The sequence below is a fragment of the Drosophila innubila genome (genome assembly GCF_004354385.1).
Source record: "Drosophila innubila isolate TH190305 chromosome 2R unlocalized genomic scaffold, UK_Dinn_1.0 1_C_2R, whole genome shotgun sequence".
Lineage (NCBI taxonomy): Eukaryota > Metazoa > Arthropoda > Insecta > Diptera > Drosophilidae > Drosophila > Drosophila innubila.
The window spans coordinates 18,771,795-18,799,001 of NW_022995374.1; the positions used below are offsets into that span (position 1 = coordinate 18,771,795).

The following is a 27,207-nucleotide window of genomic DNA, read 5'->3' on the forward strand; positions in this document are numbered from 1 at the left end:
AATCACATAATTTGCGTAATTTTTTATGTTTTAAGTAAGTTTATTAAAAGACGACTACGTAGTATACATAAATTTACAAGGAAAAACATTGGAAAGCGAGTAATCATAAAAAATTAAAAAGTGACTGTAAGTCTGTGTAACACAAATAAACATTAAAACATTGTAAATTTGTCCTTTGGGGCGTAGGGAAATTCTACTTGCGACGAGTGCGAGTTAATGCTGATGTGGATGAAGTGGAAGCGGATATGGAAGGGGAAGGGGAAGCTACTGCTGTTGTGGTTGCTTGGGTTTCTCTCGTTGTTGTTCTCGCGTTTCTGGGACTGCTTGTGTTGTTGGCTGTCTTTCGGTGTGTTTTGTCCTGTCGCACTCGCTTTGGCGTGGGCATTTTCAGATGTCCTTCGCTCAGGCTTAACTCCAGGGACATGCGTTTGCGGGTCATGCACATGGCGTTGATGCGCTGCTTGCGAGCCGACTGCCGTGTCGTCACCCGGGATGCAGGCGTGCTGTTCGAGTGCGATGCGGATCTCCTTCTAGACTGTGGCGTTTTATGTGTTGCATCCGCTGTCGCTGGCATCGTGTTCTCCTTCACGGATGAGGTGGTGCTGCCCGTCGGACTGCTGTGGATCTTCTCATCCGCAGCTGCTGTTGCGGCTGCCGCGCTGCTCTGCCTTGTGGGCTTATTGGCGTCCAAACGTTGCTGTTTCCGCAAGGGAGAGATTCGTTGCAAGGATGTACCCGATTCGGAGGATTGGGAACGCAGAGATTTGCGCAGAACACGTTTACGTCCATTGCGCAGCGGCGTCGGCATCTCAAGGTGAAGAACTTTACGCTGCTGCAACACAAAATAATAGAAGAACCAGAAAATAAATAGGAAAACTACAAATTAAAATGTTAACCAAGAAATGTGGCTAACTGAAATTTAAATTTAATTAAACATAACAGAAAGAAAACAACGTTTTTAGTTTTATTGTGTTTCTTTAAGTTTTAAAAACGTTCAGTTCTTGTTTTTTGTTGTTGTTATATGATTTAAAAAAATTTTTTGTTTCTCGAAAGATATTCAAATTGCTGTCTACATATTTAAAGTATTTGTTGTCTTTTTTTTGTATATTTTTGCTTGATCATCGTCTCCATGATGTGTTAGGGTTGTAGCTTGGGGATGGGAGGATCTAGTGCCTGTCAGTCTGTCTCAGGGCTGATTTCTTGCTTAAGGCTGCAAGCGCATGCGTGTACTACGAGTACTCACTTTACTGCCAGCCGATGGAGAAATGCGAGTTGTTGATGTTGCTTCTGCTGTTGCTGCTGTGCTCTTGTTGTTGTTGTTGTTATTTTTGTGGGTGCGCCTCAAGCGCACTCTCAGGTTAGTTCCACTGTGCATGGTGCTTCTGCTCGTGGTTGAGGATGTGGGAGAATCCTCAATTACTTCCGAATAATTATTGTGCTGCTGGAAAATGTTTTAAATGTATTCATGTGTTTACTTTACTTTTATTATTTAAATAACTTACAGATTCCTCTGCTATAGATGTACGATTGACATCTACAATTGTTGTATTTTCATTTGCTTCCACGACTTTTGGAGTTGCTGCTCTCTTTTCCGGCGTCTTGGAGGCATGTGCCATTGCCTGTTCCAGCTGCTGTATCGTTTTCTCTCGACGTAGATTCCGTCTACTTAATTCACTGACTTCGCTCTGCGATCTTGTTGCTATTTCCGACTCCCTGGCAGGGGATTGTGAGCCGCATATACTGTCTCCATCCGATTGACTAATCGAATTGTGCAACGAACGTCGCAGGTAGCGTATGCCCACCTGATTATTGGTACCATAGGTGGTCAATACGGGCGCCACGTTCTCAGTGGGAACAGTTGCTACTTCTGGTGCTACTGCTGGTGATGGTGATGAAGGCACTCTGATGACTTCGCCAGTATCTTTATTTATTAATATTGTTGGCACAATTGATGCTGGAGCTGCAGGTTCCGATGTGGATGCTGTGGGGGCCGTGACGCTTTCACACTCCTCGCCGTCGACATCGCTGTCATGACCCTCTGTATTGCGTTCGGGTATAGGATTAAAGCTGCCGTTGAGCATATCCTTGAAGTCAACAATACTGCGTATCAAACGTGGCTCCAGCTCGCTCTGCAAAGTGTTGAACAATACCATTAGCAATTGAAATCTATAATTTAAATTGATTTAGCTACATTAATCAGATTGTCGGCCAGTTCGAGCATCTCATCTTTCAGTTGTGTGCAGTTTATCACATTGAGTTTCAGTGTGGTGAGGTCCTTGGCCAACAGACGGCACATTTCCTTGCGCTCCGTGTAATAGTTTTGTATATACTGTAGAAAACTAATTGCTATTTGATTGTGTATATTGTTCTCAGGCGTGCTCTTCCCCAGCGCCGTCAGATCGACAAAGAACTTGATCACATGTCCGGGTGCGACGTCGTGCAGCGGGGAATCGTAGCTGCTATTCATAATAGACCACACAATGGGCAGCAGGCAAGGTTCCAGTATACTCTGCAGTTTCTGGTCCACAATGCTCTCAAAGAACATGCCGAGCACCTGGCTAACAATGGGTTCTGTAAGCAACAACACATTTTACTAAGGAATTTATTCATAGATAATTGAAACTTACCCGTATTGGGATTAAAATAACGCTTTAGCAGCTTCTCCAGCACATCGGGACGATTGTCGAGTTGTCCGCGCAACACTAAACGGCAAAGACCCGTCACAATGGCCAGGAGTATGCCCTTGTCCACGACCTTTTCAACAAAGAATCCCATCACGGCAATAATGTCCGTATTTTTATCGCTGCTTTGTGATTGACTTCTGTCCTCCTCGCCGTCGTAAAAGTCCTGCATGGTGTACAACATGCGACGTTTCGATTTGGACGCCTGTCCCGGTCCGGTGACGGATTGATTTAAATCCATAAAGTAGTCAATACCATAGTGATCAATCAATTCGAATATACACTTTGCTGCAGTCTCGCATAAACTTAAATTGTTGTCCGTGTAAAACTGATCGTAAAGCACATGGAATACTTCCTTGGTGTATGCCTCATAGAGCATGCTGAATGTGGTGCCACATTTAATAGCCCACTCGAAAATGTCCAGCTCCGTGGATGCCAAATGGCGGCAGATGAAATCCTGCATTGCAATTGAGGAGAAAAACATTTCTAAGAATTTATAAATTGGTTCACTTGAAATATTTACCTTGTAGAGCTTGCAAATGCTATGATTCAGCGAACTCACATGCTCGGAGGCGACCAGGTAATAGGATATGTAGAGTCCCTTGAGCACACGCTCCTGTTTGGACAGCTTGGGACTTGCGTGCAGCTCTAGCACACCGTGCTTCTCCAGCTGCGGCTGTATCAGCTCTCTGTATTCATCAGACACGGCAATTTTCTCATCATTGACAGCCTGGGCCCGTATGTACTCCTTTTGGCGCACAAAGTTCTCCTCCAGTTCCTCCAGCTCCAGTATCTTCACCTTGAGCGAATTGAGTTGCGTGACCAGCGAAGTGTCTACATCGCCCAATTTTTCGATCAAACTGCGATCGTGTACCAAATCATTTTGCTTGGCATTCAGCTCACAAATCTCATAGATGATCTCAATGAAGTACTGCAGGCGTGCACTCACATCGCTTACCAGCTGCTCCATGCAGCGCACCAGGACGCAGACAATCTTGTGATCCAACAGACACTCCTTCAGCAGATGCGAGATCAGCTCCTTCAAATTCTCACGCCCAACCTCATCGCCCAAATCGTAGGTCTGCAGTATTTCCACCAACGAGAGCAACATGCACTGGAACTCGATCTGTGCGAAATTATCCATTTCGGGCTTCTGGAACTGACAGAATCTGCAGCAGAGTTGAACAGATGATAAGTAAGAGAGCTAAAGACGAGTCCCCGACTATGAGATACCCTTTACTGAAGTTACTTTTAGGCTATAATTTAAAAATGACAAAACTAGCTTAATATATGTCCGAACATGATGAAATTAAGTAGTATAATAGATAGTAACAAAAGAGAACTTTTACCATACAAAGGAGAGTTGTATCTCAAATATTCTATCGGGACTTCATAGCATTCTGTGTGTCAACTTTGGTAGCTTTAGCTCTTATTATCTCTAAGATCTAGTTATTCGGTAATTGTTTACTCTGCTGTTGATGCTTACATATATACACCATAGAGTCTGAGATGCCTCCTTATCACAGTTAAATACATCTTAACGAATACAATATACCCTTAAGTACTACGACTAGCTAATATAATAATATTTACTCTTTGGGCATCACTTACTTTTTGACATAGTCGCAGAATACGCTCAGCTCCGGCAGAATCAGCTCGAATTCGTCGGCAATGGTCTGTTGCAAGTAGGAGCTGAGGCATTGCCAGTAGAGCAGCAGCTCCACGGTGAGTTCCTCATGTGGTACACAGCGATGCAGTTCACAATCCGCGGACAGGGGCAGCTGGGCAATAAGTTCCTGATTATCGACTTTCTCGAAGATGACCAACAGCATTTGGCGGGCGACGCGACGGAAGCGTAAGATCTCCTCCTCGTTGGAGTCCAGTTTGAGCGCAGCCGTGAGCTGTATGTAGTTCTGCTGGTAGGATTCAACCCAAGCCTTCAGCATGTACTTGATGACATTTTTGCGCACAATATCGGAACTGTCGTTGAGGCCACGCTCGATGAGCATGAGACGCTGCGACACCTTGTAGGATCGCACCGGATAGTTGCACATGTTGATGTAGGTGTGACGTCGCACCTTCTCATCCACATCCCAGAGACGCTGCAGTATGTGTGGCACTGTCAGATGGTTGCGTCCCATGCATGAGATGACGCACTGACGCACACTGGACGAAGGATCCGAGCTTAAATGATAGCGATAGGCACAGATTACTGGATCATTTGGATTGTCCGGCATCTGCAGACGCTGCATGGCCAGGACAGCCTCCTTGCGCACACTGGGCGACACGTCCTTGAGTCGGTCGAGCATATAATGCAAAATCTGATCACACTGTGAGTCATCCAATGCGGCATATGGTCCCAAATGTTTCAGTATGAGATTGACTGAGAAACAGATGCGATATCGAATGTGCGGACTATTGGAAATTGTCTGTCAGAGAAGAGATTAGTGGATAAGCATGTGCGTAGAGAGAAGGTACAGTAGGGACATACCGACAGCAGCCAGGAGAACATTCCGGCCAGTATGGGATGTGTTCTCTCCGACTCGAAGCTGGTCACGAACTTGGCGCAATATGCGAGCGCCGTATTTCCATACTCATTATTCTCATCCGCTTCCAGCACTGTTTTAAACATCTTGATAAACGTAACCATGAAGGCATCGTGATCCAGCTGTAAAAAAGGAATTTAGTAAACACAACATAAAAAACAACAACAACACGCACCTTGGAGTACAGTAGCTTCAGCTCTTTGATGTAGCGCTTGTGAAAAGTCTCATTCAGTTGCGCATTGGATAGAATTGTGTACATGGGACCTTGTCCCACTGTGCGCTCCGCTCCGTTGTTGTTGTTGGCCGTCGCAGTCCCATCGTTAGTCTGCAATTCACCATTTTCCTTTTCAGTTGCCTTTTTGTTGCGCTTCCTTCTTGTTGTTGCCTTTGGCTTGGCCATTTTTTATTTTTTTGTGTGGTCTTATTGTTTTTAAAATCGCTTAAGTTTTTAAATTTTACGGCATCACAATTTTTTATTTTTTTAGATGCTAGCACAAACACAAGCAAGCGTCGCGTTTGTTTAATATGAATTTTTATATCGATATACCGATAGATTTTATACACTTTTGATGATACACTTTTGAGCGATATTTTTATCTGACGATAATATAATATCGATATAATTATGCGATATTATTGTTCGAAAGTTTTAGCCGTTGTTTTTGACTTTTCCGGAAATGTTGTTGTTTTGTTTTTGAGACATGGAATCAAAAATATTCTTTGATAAAATGGATAACACTGCAAATGCAAATCATGCAGTAAAATAGTAAAAATTGGTTTAAGCACAACTAATTTTAACTCGCGTCCAGATATTTATATCATCGATATTATCTATATTTTTAATTCAAAAATATTAAGTAAAATTGGCATTTTTTTCATCTCGAAATAATATGGATATTGATATTTTTAAAAATATCAACAACCTAATTGCAATGATTTATTGATCCTTAGTCCTCGCCCACGTTTTGAGCGACTGACCGAAGCTCGAGAGAGCGACGTAAGACATTGGCTCTTATTGGTGTTAATGAATTAATTTTGCAGCTTCTCTCCCCGAGGGATGACGAATTGTAAACCTTCATTAAAATGTTCTTTATTTTATCTATTTGTCAGTGCTGGCAGCTTGGCCGTCAATGTTGGCAGAGCGAATCTGAAAGCTGAAAGAAAAGCGCGCAATTTAGATGTAGAAATTTTAAAACAAGGCTATAATTAATTAATTTATATAAATTATATAGCAGCAGTTGCTGCTGTGCTCTTGTTGTTGTTGCGTTTGAGGCGTTGCAGCAACAGGAATGGGATCTACACACCACAGCACTACAATCACTGCTCAAAATATTTCTAACACAATTCATACTTTAATCACAATGTATGAACGAATCTCAGCATTTACTTATCCGATAATGCAACTATTCTAGTTATTAATTAATTATATAAATATCTATCATCTATATCACATAATTTGTATGTACTGTACCTTCCTATATCGCCAAACAAACATATAATTTACAAAATAAATACATTCTGTAAAATCAACAAAGAAAATATTATCATTACTTCAAATAAATTTTTATATTTACATTATATAAAATATGATACAAAATATTCTGCTAGCCATTATAATGTTAAAACATTTTTTTCTTCAAGTGCAGCATAAAATATGATTGTAAAGTTTCAGAAAAATTCGAATTCTAAAAATCCTTATTAATTTATAATAATATTAATTCGATTATCCTTGAGTGCAAATATATATCTAACGCACTGATTCTTTCAAAAAATGTTGCGGAATTAGCAGATCTTTACGTCTATACCTTCTTTTTTTACTATTGTATACTTTTTCCTTTTTTTTTACACATTATCCTCTATTATTAATATTAAATTAATATCGAAAAGAGAGGTATAAAAACTCTCATATTAGATATAGATTATGCAGTATTTCAGCTTAAAATCGTTGCCAATTGATCAAGGAAAATATTTTTGAGAAAATCACATAATTTGCGTAATTTTTTTATGTTTTAAATAAGTTTATTAAAAGACGACTACGTAGTATACATAAATTTACAAGGAAAAACATTGGAAAGCGAGTAATCATAATAAATTAAAAAGTGACTGTAAGTCTGTGTAACACAAATAAACATTAAAACATTGTAAATTTGTCCTTTGGGGCGTAGGGAAATTCTACTTGCGACGAGTGCGAGTTAATGCTGATGTGGATGAAGTGGAAGCGGATATGGAAGGGGAAGGGGAAGCTACTGCTGTTGTGGTTGCTTGGGTTTCTCTCGTTGTTGTTCTCGCGTTTCTGGGACTGCTTGTGTTGTTGGCTGTCTTTCGGTGTGTTTTGTCCTGTCGCACTCGCTTTGGCGTGGGCATTTTCAGATGTCCTTCGCTCAGGCTTAACTCCAGGGACATGCGTTTGCGGGTCATGCACATGGCGTTGATGCGCTGCTTGCGAGCCGACTGCCGTGTCGTCACCCGGGATGCAGGCGTGCTGTTCGAGTGCGATGCGGATCTCCTTCTAGACTGTGGCGTTTTATGTGTTGCATCCGCTGTCGCTGGCATCGTGTTCTCCTTCACGGATGAGGTGGTGCTGCCCGTCGGACTGCTGTGGATCTTCTCATCCGCAGCTGCTGTTGCGGCTGCCGCGCTGCTCTGCCTTGTGGGCTTCTTGGCGTCCAAACGTTGCTGTTTCCGCAAGGGAGAGATTCGTTGCAAGGATGTACCCGATTCGGAGGATTGGGAACGCAGAGATTTGCGCAGAACACGTTTACGCCTATTGCGCAGCGGCGTCGTCATCTCAAGGTGAAGAACTTTACGCTGCTGCAACACATAAAAATAGAAGAACCAGAAAATAAATAGGAAAACTACAAATTAAAATGTTAACCAAGAAATGTGGCTAACTGAAATATAACTATATAAAAATTAGAAAATTGCGGGAGCTTAAATTTAATTAAACATAACAGAAAGAAAACAACGTTTTTAGTTTAATTGTGTTTCTTTAAGTTTTAAAAACGTTCAGTGCTTGTTTTTTTTTGTTGTTATATGATTTAAAAAAATTTTTTGTTTCTCGAAAGATATTCAAATTGCTGTCTACATATTTAAAGTATTTGTTGTCTTTTTTTTGTATATTTTTGCTTGATCATCGTCTCCATGATGTGTTAGGGTTGTAGCTTGGGGATGGGAGGATCTAGTGCCTGTCAGTCTGTCTCAGGGCTGATTTCTTGCTTAAGGCTGCAAGCGCATGCGTGTACTACGAGTACTCACTTTACTGCCAGCCGATGGAGAAATGCGAGTTGTTGATGTTGCTTCTGCTGTTGCTGCTGTGCTCTTGTTGTTGTTGTTGTTATTTTTGTGGGTGCGCCTCAAGCGCACTCTCAGGTTAGTTCCACTGTGCATGGTGCTTCTGCTCGTGGTTGAGGATGTGGGAGAATCCTCAATTACTTCCGAATCATTATTGTGCTGCTGGAAAATGTTTTAAATGTATTCATGTGTTTACTTTACTTTCATTATTCAAATAACTTACAGATTCCTCTGCTGTAGATGTACGATTGACATCTACAATTGTTGTATTTTCATCTGTTTCCACGACTTTTGGAGTTGCTGCTCTCTTTTCCGGCGTCTTGGAGGCATGTGCCATTGCCTGTTCCAGCTGCTGTATCGTTTTCTCTCGACGCAGATTCCGTCTACTTAATTCACTGACTTCGCTCTGCGATCTTGTTGCTATTTCCGACTCCCTGGCAGGGGATTGTGAGCCGCATATACTGTCTCCATCCGATTGACTAATCGAATTGTGCAACGAACGTCGCAGGTAGCGTATGCCCACCTGATTATTGGTACCATAGGTGGTCAATACGGGCGCCACGTTCTCAGTGGGAACAGTTGCTACTTCTGGTGCTACTGCTGGTGATGGTGATGAAGGCACTCTGCTGACTTCGCCAGTATCTTTATTTATTAATATTGTTGGCACAATTGATGCTGGAGCTGCAGGTTCCGATGTGGATGCTGTGGGGGCCGTGACGCTTTCACACTCCTCGCCGTCGACATCGCTGTCATGACCCTCTGTATTGCGTTCGGGTATAGGATTAAAGCTGCCGTTGAGCATATCCTTGAAGTCAACAATACTGCGTATCAAACGTGGCTCCAGCTCGCTCTGCAAAGTGTTGAACAATACCATTAGCAATTGAAATCTATAATTTAAATTGATTTAGCTACATTAATCAGATTGTCGGCCAGTTCGAGCATCTCATCTTTCAGTTGTGTGCAGTTTATCACATTGAGTTTCAGTGTGGTGAGGTCCTTGGCCAACAGACGGCACATTTCCTTGCGCTCCGTGTAATAGTTTTGTATATACTGTAGAAAACTAATTGCTATTTGATTGTGTATATTGTTCTCAGGCGTGCTCTTCCCCAGCGCCGTCAGATCGACAAAGAACTTGATCACATGTCCGGGTGCGACGTCGTGCAGCGGGGAATCGTAGCTGCTATTCATAATAGACCACACAATGGGCAGCAGGCAAGGTTCCAGTATACTCTGCAGTTTCTGGTCCACAATGCTCTCAAAGAACATGCCGAGCACCTGGCTAACAATGGGTTCTGTAAGCAACAACACATTTTACTAAGGAATTTATTCATAGATAATTGAAACTTACCTGTATTGGGATTAAAATAACGCTTTAGCAGCTTCTCCAGCACATCGGGACGATTGTCGAGTTGTCCGCGCAACACTAAACGGCAAAGACCCGTCACAATGGCCAGGAGTATGCCCTTGTCCACGACCTTTTCAACAAAGAATCCCATCACGGCAATAATGTCCGTATTTTTATCGCTGCTTTGTGATTGACTTCTGTCCTCCTCGCCGTCGTAAAAGTCCTGCATGGTGTACAACATGCGACGTTTCGATTTGGACGCCTGTCCCGGTCCGGTGACGGATTGATTTAAATCCATAAAGTAGTCAATACCATAGTGATCAATCAATTCGAATATACACTTTGCTGCAGTCTCGCATAAACTTAAATTGTTGTCCGTGTAAAACTGATCGTAAAGCACATGGAATACTTCCTTGGTGTATGCCTCATAGAGCATGCTGAATGTGGTGCCACATTTAATAGCCCACTCGAAAATGTCCAGCTCCGTGGATGCCAAATGGCGGCAGATGAAATCCTGCATTGCAATTGAGGAGAAAAACATTTCTAAGAATTTATAAATTGGTTCACTTGAAATATTTACCTTGTAGAGCTTGCAAATGGTAGGATTCAGCGAACTCACATGCTCGGAGGCGACAATGTGATAGGATATGTAGAGTCCCTTGAGCACACGCTCCTGTTTGGACAGCTTGGGACTTGCGTGCAGCTCTAGCACACCGTGCTTCTCCAGCTGCGGCTGTATCAGCTCTCTGTATTCATCAGACACGGCAATTTTCTCATCATTGACAGCCTGGGCCCGTATGTACTCCTTTTGGCGCACAAAGTTCTCCTCCAGTTCCTCCAGCTCCAGTATCTTCACCTTGAGCGAATTGAGTTGCGTGACCAGCGAAGTGTCTACATCGCCCAATTTTTCGATCAAACTGCGATCGTGTACCAAATCATTTTGCTTGGCATTCAGCTCACAAATCTCATAGATGATCTCAATGAAGTACTGCAGGCGTGCACTCACATCGCTTACCAGCTGCTCCATGCAGCGCACCAGGACGCAGACAATCTTGTGATCCAACAGACACTCCTTCAGCAGATGCGAGATCAGCTCCTTCAAATTCTCACGCCCAACCTCATCGCCCAAATCGTAGGTCTGCAGTATTTCCACCAACGAGAGCAACATGCACTGGAACTCGATCTGTGCGAAATTATCCATTTCGGGCTTCTGGAACTGACAGAATCTGCAGCAGAGTTGAACAGATGATAAGTAAGAGAGCTAAAGACGAGTCCCCGACTATGAGATACCCTTTACTGAAGTTACTTTTAGGCTATAATTTAAAAATGACAAAACTAGCTTAATATATGTCCGAACATGATGAAATTAAGTAGTATAATAGATAGTAACAAAAGAGAACTTTTACCATACAAAGGAGAGTTGTATCTCAAATATTCTATCGGGACTTCATAGCATTCTGTGTGTCAACTTTGGTAGCTTTAGCTCTTATTATCTCTAAGATCTAGTTATTCGGTAATTGTTTACTCTGCTGTTGATGCTTACATATATACACCATAGAGTCTGAGATGCCTCCTTATCACAGTTAAATACATCTTAACGAATACAATATACCCTTAAGTACTACGACTAGCTAATATAATAATATTTACTCTTTGGGCATCACTTACTTTTTGACATAGTCGCAGAATACGCTCAGCTCCGGCAGAATCAGCTCGAATTCGTCGGCAATGGTCTGTTGCAAGTAGGAGCTGAGGCATTGCCAGTAGAGCAGCAGCTCCACGGTGAGTTCCTCATGTGGTACACAGCGATGCAGTTCACAATCCGCGGACAGGGGCAGCTGGGCAATAAGTTCCTGATTATCGACTTTCTCGAAGATGACCAACAGCATTTGGCGGGCGACGCGACGGAAGCGTAAGATCTCCTCCTCGTTGGAGTCCAGTTTGAGCGCAGCCGTGAGCTGTATGTAGTTCTGCTGGTAGGATTCAACCCAAGCCTTCAGCATGTACTTGATGACATTTTTGCGCACAATATCGGAACTGTCGTTGAGGCCACGCTCGATGAGCATGAGACGCTGCGACACCTTGTAGGATCGCACCGGATAGTTGCACATGTTGATGTAGGTGTGACGTCGCACCTTCTCATCCACATCCCAGAGACGCTGCAGTATGTGTGGCACTGTCAGATGGTTGCGTCCCATGCATGAGATGACGCACTGACGCACACTGGACGAAGGATCCGAGCTTAAATGATAGCGATAGGCACAGATTACTGGATCATTTGGATTGTCCGGCATCTGCAGACGCTGCATGGCCAGGACAGCCTCCTTGCGCACACTGGGCGACACGTCCTTGAGTCGGTCGAGCATATAATGCAAAATCTGATCACACTGTGAGTCATCCAATGCGGCATATGGTCCCAAATGTTTCAGTATGAGATTGACTGAGAAACAGATGCGATATCGAATGTGCGGACTATTGGAAATTGTCTGTCAGAGAAGAGATAAGTGGATAAGCATGTGCTTAGAGAAAAGGTACAGTAGGCCCATACCGACAGCAGCCAGGAGAACATTCCGGCCAGTATGGGATGTGTTCTCTCCGACTCGAAGCTGGTCACAAACTTGGCGCAATATGCGAGCGCCGTATTTCCATACTCATTATTCTCATCCGCTTCCAGCACTGTTTTAAACATCTTGATAAACGTAACCATGAAGGCATCGTGATCCAGCTGTAAAAAAGGAATTTAGTAAACACAACATAAAAAACAACAACAACACGCACCTTGGAGTACAGTAGCTTCAGCTCTTTGATGTAGCGCTTGTGAAAAGTCTCATTCAGTTGCGCATTGGATAGAATTGTGTACATGGGACCTTGTCCCACTGTGCGCTCCGCTCCGTTGTTGTTGTTGGCCGTCGCAGTCCCATCAATAGTCTGCAATTCACCATTTTCCTTTTCAGTTGCCTTTTTGTTGCGCTTCCTTCTTGTTGTTGCCTTTGGCTTGGCCATTTTTTATTTTTTTTTGTGGTCTTATATATTTATTATTATTTTTTTAAAAATCGCTTAAGTTTTTTAATTTTACGGCATCACAATTTTTTATTTTTTTAGATGCTACCACAAACACAAGCAAGCGTCGCGTTTGTTTATATGAATTTTTATATCGATATACCGATAGATTTTATACACTTTTAATGACGCACTTTTGAGCGATATTTTTATGTGACGATAATATTGATATCGATATAATTATGCAATATTATTGTTCGAAATTTTTAGCCGTTGTTTTTGACTTTTCCGGAAACGTTGTTTGTTTTTGAGACATGAAATCAAAAATATTCTTTGATAAAATGGATAACACTGCAAATGCAAATCGTGCAGTAAAATAGTAAAAATTAGTTTAAGCACAACTAATTTTAACTCGCGTCCAGATAATTATATCATCGATATTATCTTTATTTTTAACTCAAAAATATTAAGTAAAATTGATATTTTTTTCATCTCGAAATAATATGGATATTGATATTTTTAAAAATAACAACAACCTAATTGCAATGATTTATTGATCCTTAGTCCTCGCCCACGTTTTGAGCGACTGACCGAAGCTCGAGAGAGCTACGTAAGACATTGGCTCTTATTGGTGTTAATGAATTAATTTTGCAGCTTCTCTCCCCGAGGGATGACGAATTGTAAACCTTCATTAAAATGTTCTTTATTTAATCTATTTCTCAGTGCTGGCTGCTTGGCAGCTTGGCCGTCAGTGTTGGCAGAGCGAAGCTAAAAGGAAGGCGCGCAATTTAGATGTAGAAATTTTAACACAAGGCTATAATTAATTAATTTATATAAATTATATAGAAGCTGTTGCTGCTGTGCTCTTGTTATTTTTGTGGATGCGCCTCAAGCGCACTCTTAGGATAGTTCCACTGTGCATGGTGCTTCTGCTCGTGGTTTAGGATGTGGGAGAATCCTTAATGACTTCCGAATCATTATTGTGCTGTAGAAAAATGTTTTAAATGAAATCATGTGTTTACTTTACTTTTATTATTTAAATAATATCCGACCCCCTGGCAGGGGATTGTGAGCTGCATATACTGTCTCTATCCGATTAACTAATCGAATTGTGCAACGAACGTCGCAGGTAGCGTATGCCCACTTGATTATTGGTACCATAGGTGGTCAATACGGGCGCCACGTTCTCAGTGGGAACAGTTGCTACTTCTAGTGCTACTGCTGGTGATGGTGATGAAGGCACTCTGCTGACTTCGCCACTATCTTTAGTTATTAATATTGTTGGCACAATTGCTGCTGGAACTGCAGGTTCCGATGTGGATGCTGTGGGGGCCGTGACGCTTTCACACTCCTCGCCATCGACGTCGCTGTCATGACCCTCTGTATTGCGTTCGGGTATAAGATTAAAGCTGCCGTTGAGCATATCCTTGAAGTCAACAATACTGCGTATCAAACGTGGCTCCAGCTCGCTCTGCAAAGTGTTGAACAATACCATTAGCAATTGAAATCTATAATTTAAATTGATTTAGCTACATTAATCAGATTGTCGGCCAGTTCGAGCATCTCATCTTTCAGTTGTGTGCAGTTTATCACATTGAGTTTCAGTGTGGTGAGGTCCTTGGCCAACAGACGGCACATTTCCTTGCGCTCCGTGTAATAGTTTTGTATATACTGTAGAAAACTAATTGCTATTTGATTGTGTATATTGTTCTCAGGCGTGCTCTTCTCCAGCGCCGTCAGATCGACAAAGAACTTGATCACATGTCCGGGTGCGACGTCGTGTAGCGGGGAATCGTAGCTGCTACTCATAATAGACCACACAATGGGCAGCAGGAAAGGCTGCAGTATACTCTGCAGTTTCTGGTCCACAATGCTCTCAAAGAACATGCCGAGCACCTGGCTAACAATGGGTTCTGCAAGCAACAAAACATTTTACTAAGGATTTTATACATAGAAAATTAAAACTTACCTGTATTGGGATTAAAATAACGCTTTAGCAGCTTCTCCAGCACATCGGGACGATTGTCGAGTTGTCCGCGCAACACTAAACGGCAAAGACCCGTCACAATGGCCAGGAGTATGCCCTTGTCCACGACCTTTTCAACAAAGAAACCCATCACGGCAATAATATCCGTATTCTGATTGCTGCTTTTTGATTGAATTCTGTCCTCCTCGGATTGATTTAAATCCATAAAATAGTCAATACCATAGTGATCAATCAATTCGAATATACACTTTGCTGCAGTCTCGCATAAACTTAAATTGTTGTCCGTGTAAAACTGATCGTAAAGCACATGGAATACTTCCTTGGTGTATGCCTCATAGAGCATGCTGAATGTGGTGCCACATTTAATAGCCCACTCGAAAATGTCCAGCTCCGTGGATGCCAAATGGCGGCAGATGAAATCCTGCATTGCAATTGAGGAGAAAAACATTTCTAAGAATTTATAAATTGGTTCACTTGAAATATTTACCTTGTAGAGCTTGCAAATGGTAGGATTCAGCGAACTCACATGCTCGGAGGCGACAATGTGATAGGATATGTAGAGTCCCTTGAGCACACGCTCCTGTTTGGACAGCTTGGGACTTGCGTGCAGCTCTAGCACACCGTGCTTCTCCAGCTGCGGCTGTATCAGCTCTCTGTATTCATCAGACACGGCAATTTTCTCATCATTGACAGCCTGGGCCCGTATGTACTCCTTTTGGCGCACAAAGTTCTCCTCCAGTTCCTCCAGCTCCAGTATCTTCACCTTGAGCAGGTGAGTTGCGTGACCAGCGAAGTGTCTACATCGCCCAATTTTTCGATCAAACTGCGATCGTGTACCAAATCATTTTGCTTGGCATTCAGCTCACAAATCTCATAGATGATCTCAATGAAGTACTGCAGGCGTGCACTCACATCGCTTACCAGCTGCTCCATGCAGCGCACCAGGACCAGACAATCTTGTGATCAACAGACACTCCTTCAGCAGATGCGAGATCAGCTCCTTCAAATTCTCACGCCCAACCTCATCGCCCAAATCGTAGGTCTGCAGTATTTCCACCAACGAGAGCAACATGCACTGGAACTCGATCTGTGCGAAATTATCCATTTCGGGCTTCTGGAACTGACAGAATCTGCAGCAGAGTTGAACAGATGATAAGTAAGAGAGCTAAAGACGAGTCCCCGACTATGAGATACCCTTTACTGAAGTTACTTTTAGGCTATAATTTAAAAATGACAAAACTAGCTTAATATATGTCCGATCTTGATGAAATTAAATAGTATATTAGATAGTAACAAAAGAGAACTTTTACAATACAAAGGAGAGTTATATCTCAAATATTCTATCTGGACTTCATAGCATTCTGTGTGCCAACTCTTTGGGCATCACTTACTTTTTGACATAGTCGCAGAATACGCTCAGCTCCGGCAGAATCAGCTCGAATTCGTCGGCAATGGTCTGTTGCAAGTAGGAGCTGAGGCATTGCCAGTAGAGCAGCAGCTCCACGGTGAGTTCCTCATGTGGTACACAGCGATGCAGTTCACAATCCGCGGACAGGGGCAGCTGGGCAATAAGTTCCTGATTATCGACTTTCTCGAAGATGACCAACAGCATTTGGCGGGCGACGCGACGGAAGCGTAAGATCTCCTCCTCGTTGGAGTCCAGTTTGAGCGCAGCCGTGAGCTGTATGTAGTTCTGCTGGTAGGATTCAACCCAAGCCTTCAGCATGTACTTGATGACATTTTTGCGCACAATATCGGAACTGTCGTTGAGGCCACGCTCGATGAGCATGAGACGCTGCGACACCTTGTAGGATCGCACCGGATAGTTGCACATGTTGATGTAGGTGTGACGTCGCACCTTCTCATCCACATCCCAGAGACGCTGCAGTATGTGTGGCACTGTCAGATGGTTGCGTCCCATGCACGAGATGACGCACTGACGCACACTGCACGAAGGATCCGAGCTTAAATGATAGCGATAGGCACAGATTACTGGATCATTTGGATTGTCCGGCATCTGCAGACGCTGCATGGCCAGGACAGCCTCCTTGCGCACACTGGGCGACACGTCCTTGAGTCGGTCGAGCATATAATGCAAAATCTGATCACACTGTGAGTCATCCAATGCGGCATATGGTCCCAAATGTTTCAGTATGAGATTTACTGAGAAACAGATGCGATATCGAATGTGCGGACTATTGGAAATTGTCTTTCAGAGAAGAGATAAGTGGATAAGCATGTGCGTAGAGAGAAGGTACAGTAAGGACATACCGACATCAGCCATGAGAACGTATCGGCCAGTATGGGATGTGTTCTCTCCGACTCGAAGCTGGTCACAAACTTGGCGCAATATGCGAGCGCCGTATTTCCATACTCATTATTCTCATCCGCTTGCAGCACTGTTTTAAACATCTCGGTGAACGTAAACATGAAAGCATCGTGATCCAGCTGTAAAATAGGAATTTATTAAACACAACATAAAAAACAACAACAACACGCACCTTGGAGTACAGTAGCTTCAGCTCTTTGATGTAGTGCTTGTGAAAAGTCTCATTCAGTTGCGCATTGGATAGAATTGTGTACATGGGACCTTGTCCCACTGTGCGCTCCGCTCCGTTGTTGTTGTTGGCCGTCGCAGTCCCATCGATAGTCTGAAATTCACCGTTTTCCTTTTCAGTTGCCTTTTTGTTACGCTTCCTTCTTGTTGTTGCCTTTGGCTTAGCCATTTTTTATTTTTTTGTGCGGTCTTATATATTTATTATTGTTCTTTTGCAATTGTTTTTAAAACCGCTTAATTTTTTAAATTTTACGGCATCACAATTTTTATTTTTAAATGATAGCACAAACACAAGCAAACGCCGCATTTGTTTAATATGAACTTTTATATCGATATACAGATAGATTTTTGCGATGATACACTTTTGAGCGATATTTTCATCTGACGATAATATTAATAGTTTGCCTTTGCCGCAAATGTTGATTCTTTTTGAGACATGGAATCAAAAAACTACTTGGACAAAATGGATAACGCAAACCGTGCAGTAAAATAGTAAAAGTGAGTTTAAGCACAACTAACTTAAGTGAAAACACGACAAATTTTAACTCGCGCCCAGATATTTATATCATCGATATTATCTTTATTTTTTATTCAAAAATATTAAGTAAAATTGGCATTTTTCATATCGTAATAATATTGATATTGATATTTTTAAAAATGTCAAGAACCCTTTGCAATGATTTATTTACTGCTGCAGCTTTTAGTGTGACAAATGCTTAGTGCTACAAAAATATGTTTGAATTTATGTTTAAAAACAATTCCAATTAGTACGTTGCCTTTATAGTCACGTGAATAGTACATAAAATATATATTTCAAAATATTGAGATTATAATCAAAAAATGGCCGCCGCAACGAAGCGCATCTATGAGCCACGCGTCAAATATCCAGATCGTACCAAATCCAATGACAATGCATTTTCGGGTTTGAATATTTTCATTAACAAACTAGAGACGGCTTTGTTGTTGCTCAGTTCCAAGGAAGATGCCGTTTTGCAGACTGTACTCAATAACCTAACGGAATTCGCACGCAAAGTGGATGACAATATATTGGAACTGAAAGAGCAACGTTTATTGGAATTGTTACTGGAAAAAGAGTTTTTTATTGATTCAAGTAATGTGATAATACGACGATTTGCTTTATATCTTATCACTGCTATACTGGATCACACTGAATTGGGGGAATACGAAACAGAGAAAACCTCACAATTGTTGGACGTGAGTTACCGTTATTATCTGAAGGATAACGATGACTTTTGTGTGGAATATCTGACTTATATAATTAACTTGTGTCTGCGAGATCCGCAAGTGGCACAGAATATACTCGAAAACATTGAATTTCTTGAAAAGTTTAAGAATATTTTCAATAACTCGGATAATCCCGATACCGTGTTCAATTCTATTGAAGCATTGCACAAAATTCTGCAGGTTCAGAGCGCCGAGGAGATGTTGCAGTTTACGACACTTCCAGGATTTCCGGTGGATCGCATTATCTGTGAGTTGACCAACGAGTTTCTGGAGATTCGCCTGGCCTCGCTGAAGGTGCTAAAGACTCTGCTGGCCGATACCAGCGATGAGAGTGTCTTTGAGCCACTGCACCGTTGCTTCTTTGTGCTGCAGCAGCTGGTCAAGGCGTTCTGCGATAATCCTCAGGCTGCCGATGCCCTCGGCATCATCGAGGCCCTGGCAACGGCTCTGCGATCTGAGAAAATGACTAAGCTCTTCTTTGAGCAGAATCTCTTCGAGCAGATGGTGGAGCAACTGAGGCTGGACATGGAAATTCTGCTTCCCAATGTCGTTTGCACCATTATCTCCATATTCGCCGAGGCGGCCAAGTATCAACAGTTTCTGGGCAGGATGCACAACGCGGACATTACCGAGATGTTCATCAACTGCCTTATGAAGAGTAAGCCCGAACCGGCTCCCTATGTCATCATGGGTCTCAATCGCATGATTGAGCATCCGGAGGCATTGCGCATCGTTGTGGCCGAATATGAGAAAGGTGTTTTGACCCACCTGGTTAACCTCATCCGATCACCACAGATCTCGATCAAGACCCGAGAACAGTCCGCCGAACTTGTCGGCCATTTGTTGACCAGCTCCTTCCGTGTGACGGCCGAGCAGCTGATGCAAATGGACATTGCCTCAGGAATGGCGAAGACCATACAGCAGGGACTGCCGGAGTTATCCATAGATTTGATACTATCCATACTCTCCATTATCGAAGGACTCGCCAGCAATGATGAGTATCGCTCGATTCTGGGCACAAGTATTCCACTCACCGAGCAAATTGCACAGCTTCTCATGGTAATTTCTTTACAGAAACTAATATTCTTTAACCAAGAACTTGATTTTCTTGATATTCTTGATACAAGAAAAAAGTATCCTGAATCAAGTTAAGCTCTAGATTAATTAGAAAGTAGTTACAAAATTCTTTATGCAATTCTTTTAAATTTTTTAATCACAAATCAAGCTCAAACGAATTTAGTTGAAGTCCAATTTAAAAAAATCTTAAATCTAGTTTGAATTGTATTTCAGAACGAACTTCTTTTTTCAAGTATGTTTTCAACTCGGAGATTATAAATACAAAAATATATTTATATATTTTAAATTATTAATTTCTATCCTTGTGAGAACTAGGCAACTTGGGAAATTAATGCCTCTTAGGAAATTAATGATTGCTTCTCCTCCTGCAGCGTTCCTATGCCCATGCCATCCTGGTGCACAACATATTTCGCTGCCTGTGCACCATTATCGACGAGGAGCCCGCCCGTTTGACATTGCTCAGCAATTATATAGTGTCCTCAATCAAGCGTGCTCTTAAATCGCTGTCCAATCTGGTGAAGACGGCTGTTACCAACTTCATACTGCAGACAACTCGCTTCAATGAATTCGTGGATGCCTACATAGATCGTGGCGTACTCGAAGTGTAAGTTGAAAAGCTGGAAGAGATCAATCCGATTACAATATCTATCTAATTTACAGTCTGCTGATGTACCAGAAACATGCCTTCTGTGTGTCCACCTGGGGACCGGCCATCGAGAGCATCTTGTCCAAGTGTCCAACCATGAAATTCTGCATCCGTAATTGTCTCACCTTCACGGACATTACGGCTGGCAAGGATTTTTATGTGTCGAAACGCAAGTTTGAAGATTTTCGCCAGTTTCAGTGTCTGCTGTGCACCGACTGCTCTCCCCTGGAGGCTGTGCTTGTGGTGAACTTTGATCGCCCCGTTGCCGATGAAAGTGATGTGATCTGTGTGCCGGATCATTGTCTGCACGGGATCGATGGCGCGGGAGATAGCAAGTGGCACTACTGCAAGCGTCCTGGAGATGCCAGGCTTCCCGAATATCTGGAGGCTCTCAATCAGACATTGGCTGTGAGTATTAAAGGGTTTCTTCCAACCTAGTCCTTAGTAATATACATATTGAAAAAGACCAGCAAAAATCTAAGAGGATTCAAATAATAATAGAATTGACATTTCGCAAGGAAATCAATTAAGATTTGACAAAGTTATGCCAGTTTGAAGTTTTCGAAAAATCTGAAGCTAATAATTTCTATAAATTGACTTCTAATTGTACTGATTTATTTCTTATTGTACTCTATGTACTTGCATCCTCATATCCCTTCCAGATACATGGTCTGGTGGAGAATCCTGACAGAATTCGACGCAGCATTGACTTTGATAACGTGGCCAAGCGCTGTAAGATAATTGCCGAGGCCGTTAACGGCGTGATGTGCGAGAACATCAAGATACTGGATCTGAACACCACCGAGGAGTGTTCCCGCCACACGGTCCGTTGCCATCTGCAGGAACTGCGCTATGTCTATCACACCAATTTTATTCCAATCGGCGAGGTGCGCAGTGGATGTCAGTTTGAGCGTGCCATACTCTTCAAGTGCTTTGCCGATCAGATCGGTTTGCCCTGCACCCTGCAGCGTAGTGTCGATGGTCGCATGCTGTACAATGAGGTGCCGCTTCCTCTAGAACAGGAGAAGGATATACACTGCGACAAGAAGACCCTCAAGTTCATGCCTTGGCGCATGCTGCGTCCCACACACATCGTTGATCTCATGTACAACATAGGCGAACTGTATCCCATGCAGAGTCGTCAGGCTCTGCAGTATCTGCGACTTTACTAAAGTTCTACATTTTTTTTGTTTTACTATTCATCTAAATTGCGCTGTTAATCGAAATAAATATGCAAATTCGAGTTCAAACTTAAGTTGAAAGGGCTGTAGCAGAAAGCTTTTGGCATTAGCAACGTTAACATCTATAAAACTGTGTCTTTTTTGCGAAACATAAATACGCCACCTATGGTTTGGTTACTAAAGTAGCGGCAGGACACTGCGCATGTGATTGGCGTCTGCGTCTCTTCTGACATTCGCTGGCGTTGTATAAACAAAGGTCGCCAGCTTGAGGTTTGCATTGGATTTGTGAGTTTTTGATTGTAGTTAAGCTGGCCAGCAATAAGTAGGTTAGTTGAACCAGTTGGAGTCCACATCATGTTCAGAGCTCTTTTGACACTCGCCTACTTTGTGCTGACTTCCTGTTCCATTGTGTTCACCGCCTGCATCAATAACGGTAAGTGGACGACCTTCGACTCGAAATGGAAAATCAATAAGTAAATAAATTTAAACAGTAACTGGCACGGGCACCAGCTCGCCTGGAGGATCGGGACCAAGTTCAGGTGGAAGCCTGAGCAATTCATTGACCAGTGGCGGGCACATTCATCGCACGGCGGCGGCCATTGAGCGGATAAATAAATTGTGGTGCTATGCCTGTGATACGATGGATGATGGACAGGCCTGTGTCGATGTTATAATACGCAATGACACGACGTTGATGAAGAAATGCCAAGGCGAGGAGTTCATCTGCATGGTAAGAGGAGTCTCCAATTCAATTCAAATTCAATTCTAATCAAGTATTTCCTTGCAGGTCAAGCGCTTCTCTTACACCACCAGCACGGAGAACTCGACCAGTTCGCCAAAGATGTGGTCACTGGATCGTCGCTGCACGGCCAACTGTGAGCCCGGTTGCATCATCATTGGTGAGCGCACCAAGCTCTATGCCTGCACATCTTGCTGTGAGGAATCCTTTTGCAATACAGGACGAGGCGCTGCCTCCGGCATCTTCCATCGCGAGGCAACTGGCATTGGCACACGCATTTTCTGGCTGGCAGCTCCCTTTCTGGTCAACATATCCCTCATGCTATACAAGAACCATGCCAGACATGTCTTCACCAAGTTGCAATAGTACTTTAATGAATCAGTCGCACTCTTGCGCTCTCTCAAGTTGCTCAAATTTATTATGTAACTGTAATTGAAACTAGCCAAATGTAAGAATCAATCTCCTGTTTTACCTACTTTGTAGACACTTCTTAGCGTGTATGAATGTAGATAGCCAATTACTATGGTGTGATAATAAATAATTGAATGATACTCCTACTTTTCAGTCTTCTCTCAATTCCAACTAACACCCCAGCATTTAATAATTTCTAATTCTTCCAGTCTCCTTAGTTCCATCAAAATACCAGAAACATACGCCAGATGGCGCGTGTAACTTACTCAGATACTTGTGAGAAGTATTCAGCACAAAAGCAATCACATTGCTAGCTTAATTCGCTAGGTGGCGTCCTGAAAGATTTACATTTTTTTTTAACGACTTTAGACTTCATTTACAGATTTTCAAGAATGAGTGCTTACAAATTTGTTAAAAATGAATACAAAATTAATGAAACTATAATTCAATTTAAATTTTTATTTAAAAAGACATTAAGACATATTTAAATTTTTTATTTTATTATTACTTAAAATTTGTATATTATACATAAATATAAAAAGAAAGTAAATTCTTTGATATTTAAATTTAAAATTAAAGTAACATAGTAATAAAGATTAAATAGTAACTTTATGCAAAATAACAAATAATAAATATATCAATTAATATAGGTATTTTTTTGAAGCATTGTATTTTTATGATAAAAATTTAAGATAGAAGTTAATTATGTTTCCAATATATTCTATTATAGACCGAATATACATGATTTCTTCATTTATCCAGATAATTTTTTTCAGGTTTGATTTTTTATTATGTATGTATAACTCTAATTTGCAATCTCTGATGACTTACATTTTTAAATATTTTTACTGTAGATAACTCATCTTTCAATTGTCTGCTTTGTAGTCCGAAACATGTGTTGTCCTTTATCCGATTAGGTGGGTAGAGAACTCACAGGCATTAAACCGTTCATTTGGTTTCGTGAATTGCAATTCACATTTCCGCCTTTGAGGATGTCTGTTCGACTGACTCTCTGCCTGCATCCGCATCCTCATCTTTATCCTTAACCCCATTCCCGTTGTCATTCCCATCTGCACCCACAATCATTCACAATCATCTATATCCGTATGGACCACGCCCATTTTCGGGGGCACTCGAGGCTCAGCTGGGCGGCATTTCCGTGCAGACATCTTACTTGCAGCATGAATTATTTATTGGACAGCATCCAGAGTAGTATTCATAAGCAGAGTATTTGGCAGGGGAAGAGGGAGCAGACAGGGGATTCCTCTATCTATGTATCTAATAAAGCTGCTATTAAGAGCAGATACTTGGCTACATATGTGCATTGTTTGCCTGGAAAAGGGGGCGTGTTTGAGCTCCCATCACGCCCACTCATTTGATGGAGGCTCAATTTGTTTTCATAAGCCTTAAAGAGTCAACTGTCTCCTGGGTCTAGTTTTCTGCTTTGGCTGCGTGTGAGTTATGACCAACTTTTGGCTACAACTTGGCTAATAAACACAAGACAAATCTGCTCATTTTGTTGCTTAATTTACATAAATGGAGCCTACTACTTGAAGGGAGTCCAGAGTAGGGTTATCGTCTTGGTCGCCACAGTGCATCCATCATGTAAAGGCGGCGGGCGGGATGAGGAAGAGGAAGAGAGGTGAAGGTGGGAAAACTCGTACTCTCTCAGTCTATTGGCTTTTTGTGCTTTATGTGCTTTGTATTTTGGCGTTTATTTTGCGGCTTTCATGTCGTAAATCTTCATCAGACGGCAAATTACGTGGTTTGCCAGTCAGCCGACGGCTCTTCAGCTCCTGGCCACTTTTACAACTGCCAACTGGTAACTGGCAACTGGCAAGTGGCAAGTGGCAAGTGTGCTGGCCATATCCGGCAAACAATAAAGTGACCGCAATGCCAGTCGGTGGGTGGTAAAACAATAAAGCGGTGACAAAAACCAAACAAGCGACAACGTTACAGTTGAGCTGCTCGACTTTCAGATGCCCAGCACCAGTATCTTTGCACTAAAAATTTAATGAACACCAAAAATTATACCTGATAAAAATAAAGTTTTGAACGCAATTTTAAAATGTTGTATTTTTTGTTTTTAATGGAAACTGTGGCAAAACATATTGAAAAGTTTAGAAAAATATTTAATAAATAAAGTGCTAAGTAATAGAAGAGATACAAATATTTAGAGTTTATAATTTTGAAGCATCGCCTGCGTCGAAAACCAAAGCAATTGTTGGCCATCGGACCTGAATTAGACTATTAACAGCGATTTCTCTATTATAAATCGATTAATATAAAGTTTTTAGCAAACGTTTGAAAAATATCACACATACATTGTGTAAAATCGCAAAGCTGATGCTTCGATTTGCTCCTGTTATATTTTTAAGTTTTATACACTCTGAAATCTAAAATTTCATTTGAATGGTCGCAAACCCAATACATTCTGTATTTATTTTTGTACTGGTTCAACAACCAGGACGCGACAACAACAGCAACAACATGAACAACAAAAACAACAGATCCCATTGACAACAGTTTCATTTATGAAAAATAATAGCTGAAGCAGCAGCAATATGCGAAATTTATTATTATATTTGCGTTGTGCCGCAAAAATGTTCGTGCCCCAAAACATCGACTAGCCCCAAACTCTTGTGGCAGCTGCAACAACAAAAACAACAACAACAAAAGCACAGCAATAAAAACAAACAGCAATTGTTGTTGTTGCTGTTGTTACTGCGGTTGTAGTTGCTGTTGTTGTTGTTGCTTTTATACGCTTTATTCATTCATTATTATTGCTACTTTGACGTTGTTCACGTTGTTCTCTTGTTTCTTGTTTTTTGATTGCAGGCGACACGTTGTTGTTGTTGCTGTCGTTCCGCTCTCTCGTTAGGCTCGTTGTTGTTGTTGTTGCCGAGTTTACAAAGAAATTTCAATTAAAATGCAACAATGCCGCACTCCATCATCAGCGACATCAAGCTGACAAACCGCGTACTCCCCGCTCCACGCTCCCTCTCCCCACTCCCATTCAGCTGCAAGTGGAAGTCGAATTCAACCAGCCAACAAGCAATATCACCACCCACCCACCCACGATCCAACAGCCGCCAAAACTCCCCACAAAACTGCAACGGCAACAGATAGCGTGGTGAACTTGCAGTGGGCTGTTTTAACACTTTCTGAGCTATGATGAAAGCGTTGTGAAATCAGGTTCATAAACAGGAAAACAAATGAAGAAACTTTTTGGTTTTTTTAGTTAATAAACGACTTAATGTACTAACAAAATTCAATATTGGTTTAAGCTTTAAAGTCATTAAAATAACATAAACGTTCATAATAGAATATAACATAAATATTACATTTACTATTCAAAAGTTTCGTTTAACCAATTAAAAATTAGTTAGATTGAACATTTATTTTCTTCACCTTGTTTTTATTTTTAATAGAAATCACATTCTTATAATAAATTTGTTAAATAATACATAAATGTAAAATAATTTAATATAAGGGATAATATTCTCATGCATAAATTAAAGGGGAAAACAAGAGAATCCGTTTTAGTAGGTACTTAAATCCCTATCTCTTAGATCTTATTTGTGATCTCCGCAATTAAAACTGTTGCTGTTCTTATTTGCAGTCATGTCTTCGAAGAGATCAGAGCCTTGACTTTGCCCGATCTTAATCCTTATAATAGGATTGCGGAGGGCGAATGCTTGAAGGTCAAATGGTTTCAGGCTAACTGTTTCCAACGAGGTCCCATGGAATTCCCCAACTTTGATAATTCATCCATTGAGATGTTGGACTTGTCTGGCAACATATTAAAGGAGTTTCCCCGACTCTACTCTAATATGAAGAAGCTTCACGTTCTGTATCTATCCGACAACTACATTGATAAACTAGAGGTTGAAGAGACCATCCTTCAGAGAGACGATAAGAAATTGTGAGCTTCGAAAGTGCTGCTTCAACCTGTTGCCAATATTTTGACTGTGCGACATGTCCAGCGCGGCATCCACCTCATCAAGAATGTAGAGCGGAGCTGGTGAGAACTTGAGCATGGCCAGGACGAGTGATAATGCTACCAAAAGATCTTTGGCCACCCGACAGCTCACCTAGGCTTTCTTTAAAGACGCCATTGAAGCCCACTTTTATCTCGAGCCCGCTCAGGATGCCGTTTGTTTCGACGAGATTGAGTAATGCTTGGGCGCCGGGCAACAGGGTGCTAAATATGCCGCTAAAGTGTTCGTTGACCGCCTTCCAGGCGCGTTTGAACTCGCTCAGCTGTTGCTTGGCAGCTATCGATTAGGACCAACACATTAGCGAATCAAGTTATCAATTTGGTGAAGTTAAGGACTTACCAATTAATTGCTCCTGGAGTGTAGTGGCCTGGCCATCCTCGTCAGTGAAAAGACCCTGCGATACAGCCTCATACTTTCGCTGGGCATCCTCGTAGGCCTTCGAATCCGTTTCATCGGCATCTTTTAGGCTCTGGAATTCGGTCCGAACACTTAACATAGCT

General features: G+C 41.9%; 4 protein-coding genes and 1 pseudogene across 5 annotated transcripts; 2 read left to right on the plus strand and 3 right to left on the minus strand.

Moving 5' to 3' along the window:
- Nucleotides 1–16: 16 nt before the first annotated feature.
- LOC117783524 (condensin complex subunit 3-like) lies at nt 17–5,665 on the minus strand. The gene is made up of 9 exons (XM_034620948.1): nt 5,403–5,665; nt 5,173–5,349; nt 4,293–5,110; nt 3,205–3,850; nt 2,628–3,138; nt 2,192–2,571; nt 1,503–2,129; nt 1,244–1,441; nt 17–832 (listed from the first exon to the last, which is right to left on the minus strand). Exons 1-9 carry the CDS (start codon nt 5,625–5,627, stop codon nt 194–196), a joined length of 4,221 nt encoding a protein of 1,406 aa, XP_034476839.1. The 5' UTR covers nt 5,628–5,665; the 3' UTR covers nt 17–193.
- Nucleotides 5,666–7,221: 1,556 nt separating this feature from the next.
- LOC117783337 (condensin complex subunit 3-like) lies at nt 7,222–12,875 on the minus strand. 2 transcript variants are annotated; one of them, XM_034620713.1, is made up of 9 exons: nt 12,642–12,875; nt 12,412–12,588; nt 11,532–12,349; nt 10,444–11,089; nt 9,867–10,377; nt 9,431–9,810; nt 8,742–9,368; nt 8,483–8,677; nt 7,222–8,038 (listed from the first exon to the last, which is right to left on the minus strand). In XM_034620713.1, the coding sequence occupies exons 1-9, from the start codon at nt 12,864–12,866 to the stop codon at nt 7,400–7,402; spliced, it is 4,218 nt and encodes a 1,405-aa protein (XP_034476604.1). In that variant the 5' UTR covers nt 12,867–12,875; the 3' UTR covers nt 7,222–7,399. The 2 variants fall into 2 exon arrangements, with proteins under 2 accessions (XP_034476604.1, XP_034476603.1); XM_034620712.1 differs by having other exon boundaries at nt 8,483–8,680.
- A 1,024-nt stretch (nt 12,876–13,899) lies between these two features.
- LOC117783744 lies at nt 13,900–17,578 on the minus strand (annotated as a pseudogene).
- Nucleotides 17,579–18,199: 621 nt separating this feature from the next.
- On the plus strand, nt 18,200–21,630 carry LOC117783827. The gene is made up of 4 exons (XM_034621374.1): nt 18,200–19,711; nt 20,101–20,333; nt 20,390–20,783; nt 21,038–21,630. Exons 1-4 carry the CDS (start codon nt 18,248–18,250, stop codon nt 21,545–21,547), a joined length of 2,601 nt encoding a protein of 866 aa, XP_034477265.1. The 5' UTR covers nt 18,200–18,247; the 3' UTR covers nt 21,548–21,630.
- A 176-nt stretch (nt 21,631–21,806) lies between these two features.
- LOC117784157 lies at nt 21,807–22,852 on the plus strand. Its single transcript, XM_034621815.1, has 3 exons — nt 21,807–21,989; nt 22,048–22,286; nt 22,344–22,852. Exons 1-3 carry the CDS (start codon nt 21,911–21,913, stop codon nt 22,659–22,661), a joined length of 636 nt encoding a protein of 211 aa, XP_034477706.1. The 5' UTR covers nt 21,807–21,910; the 3' UTR covers nt 22,662–22,852.
- Nucleotides 22,853–27,207: the final 4,355 nt, after the last annotated feature.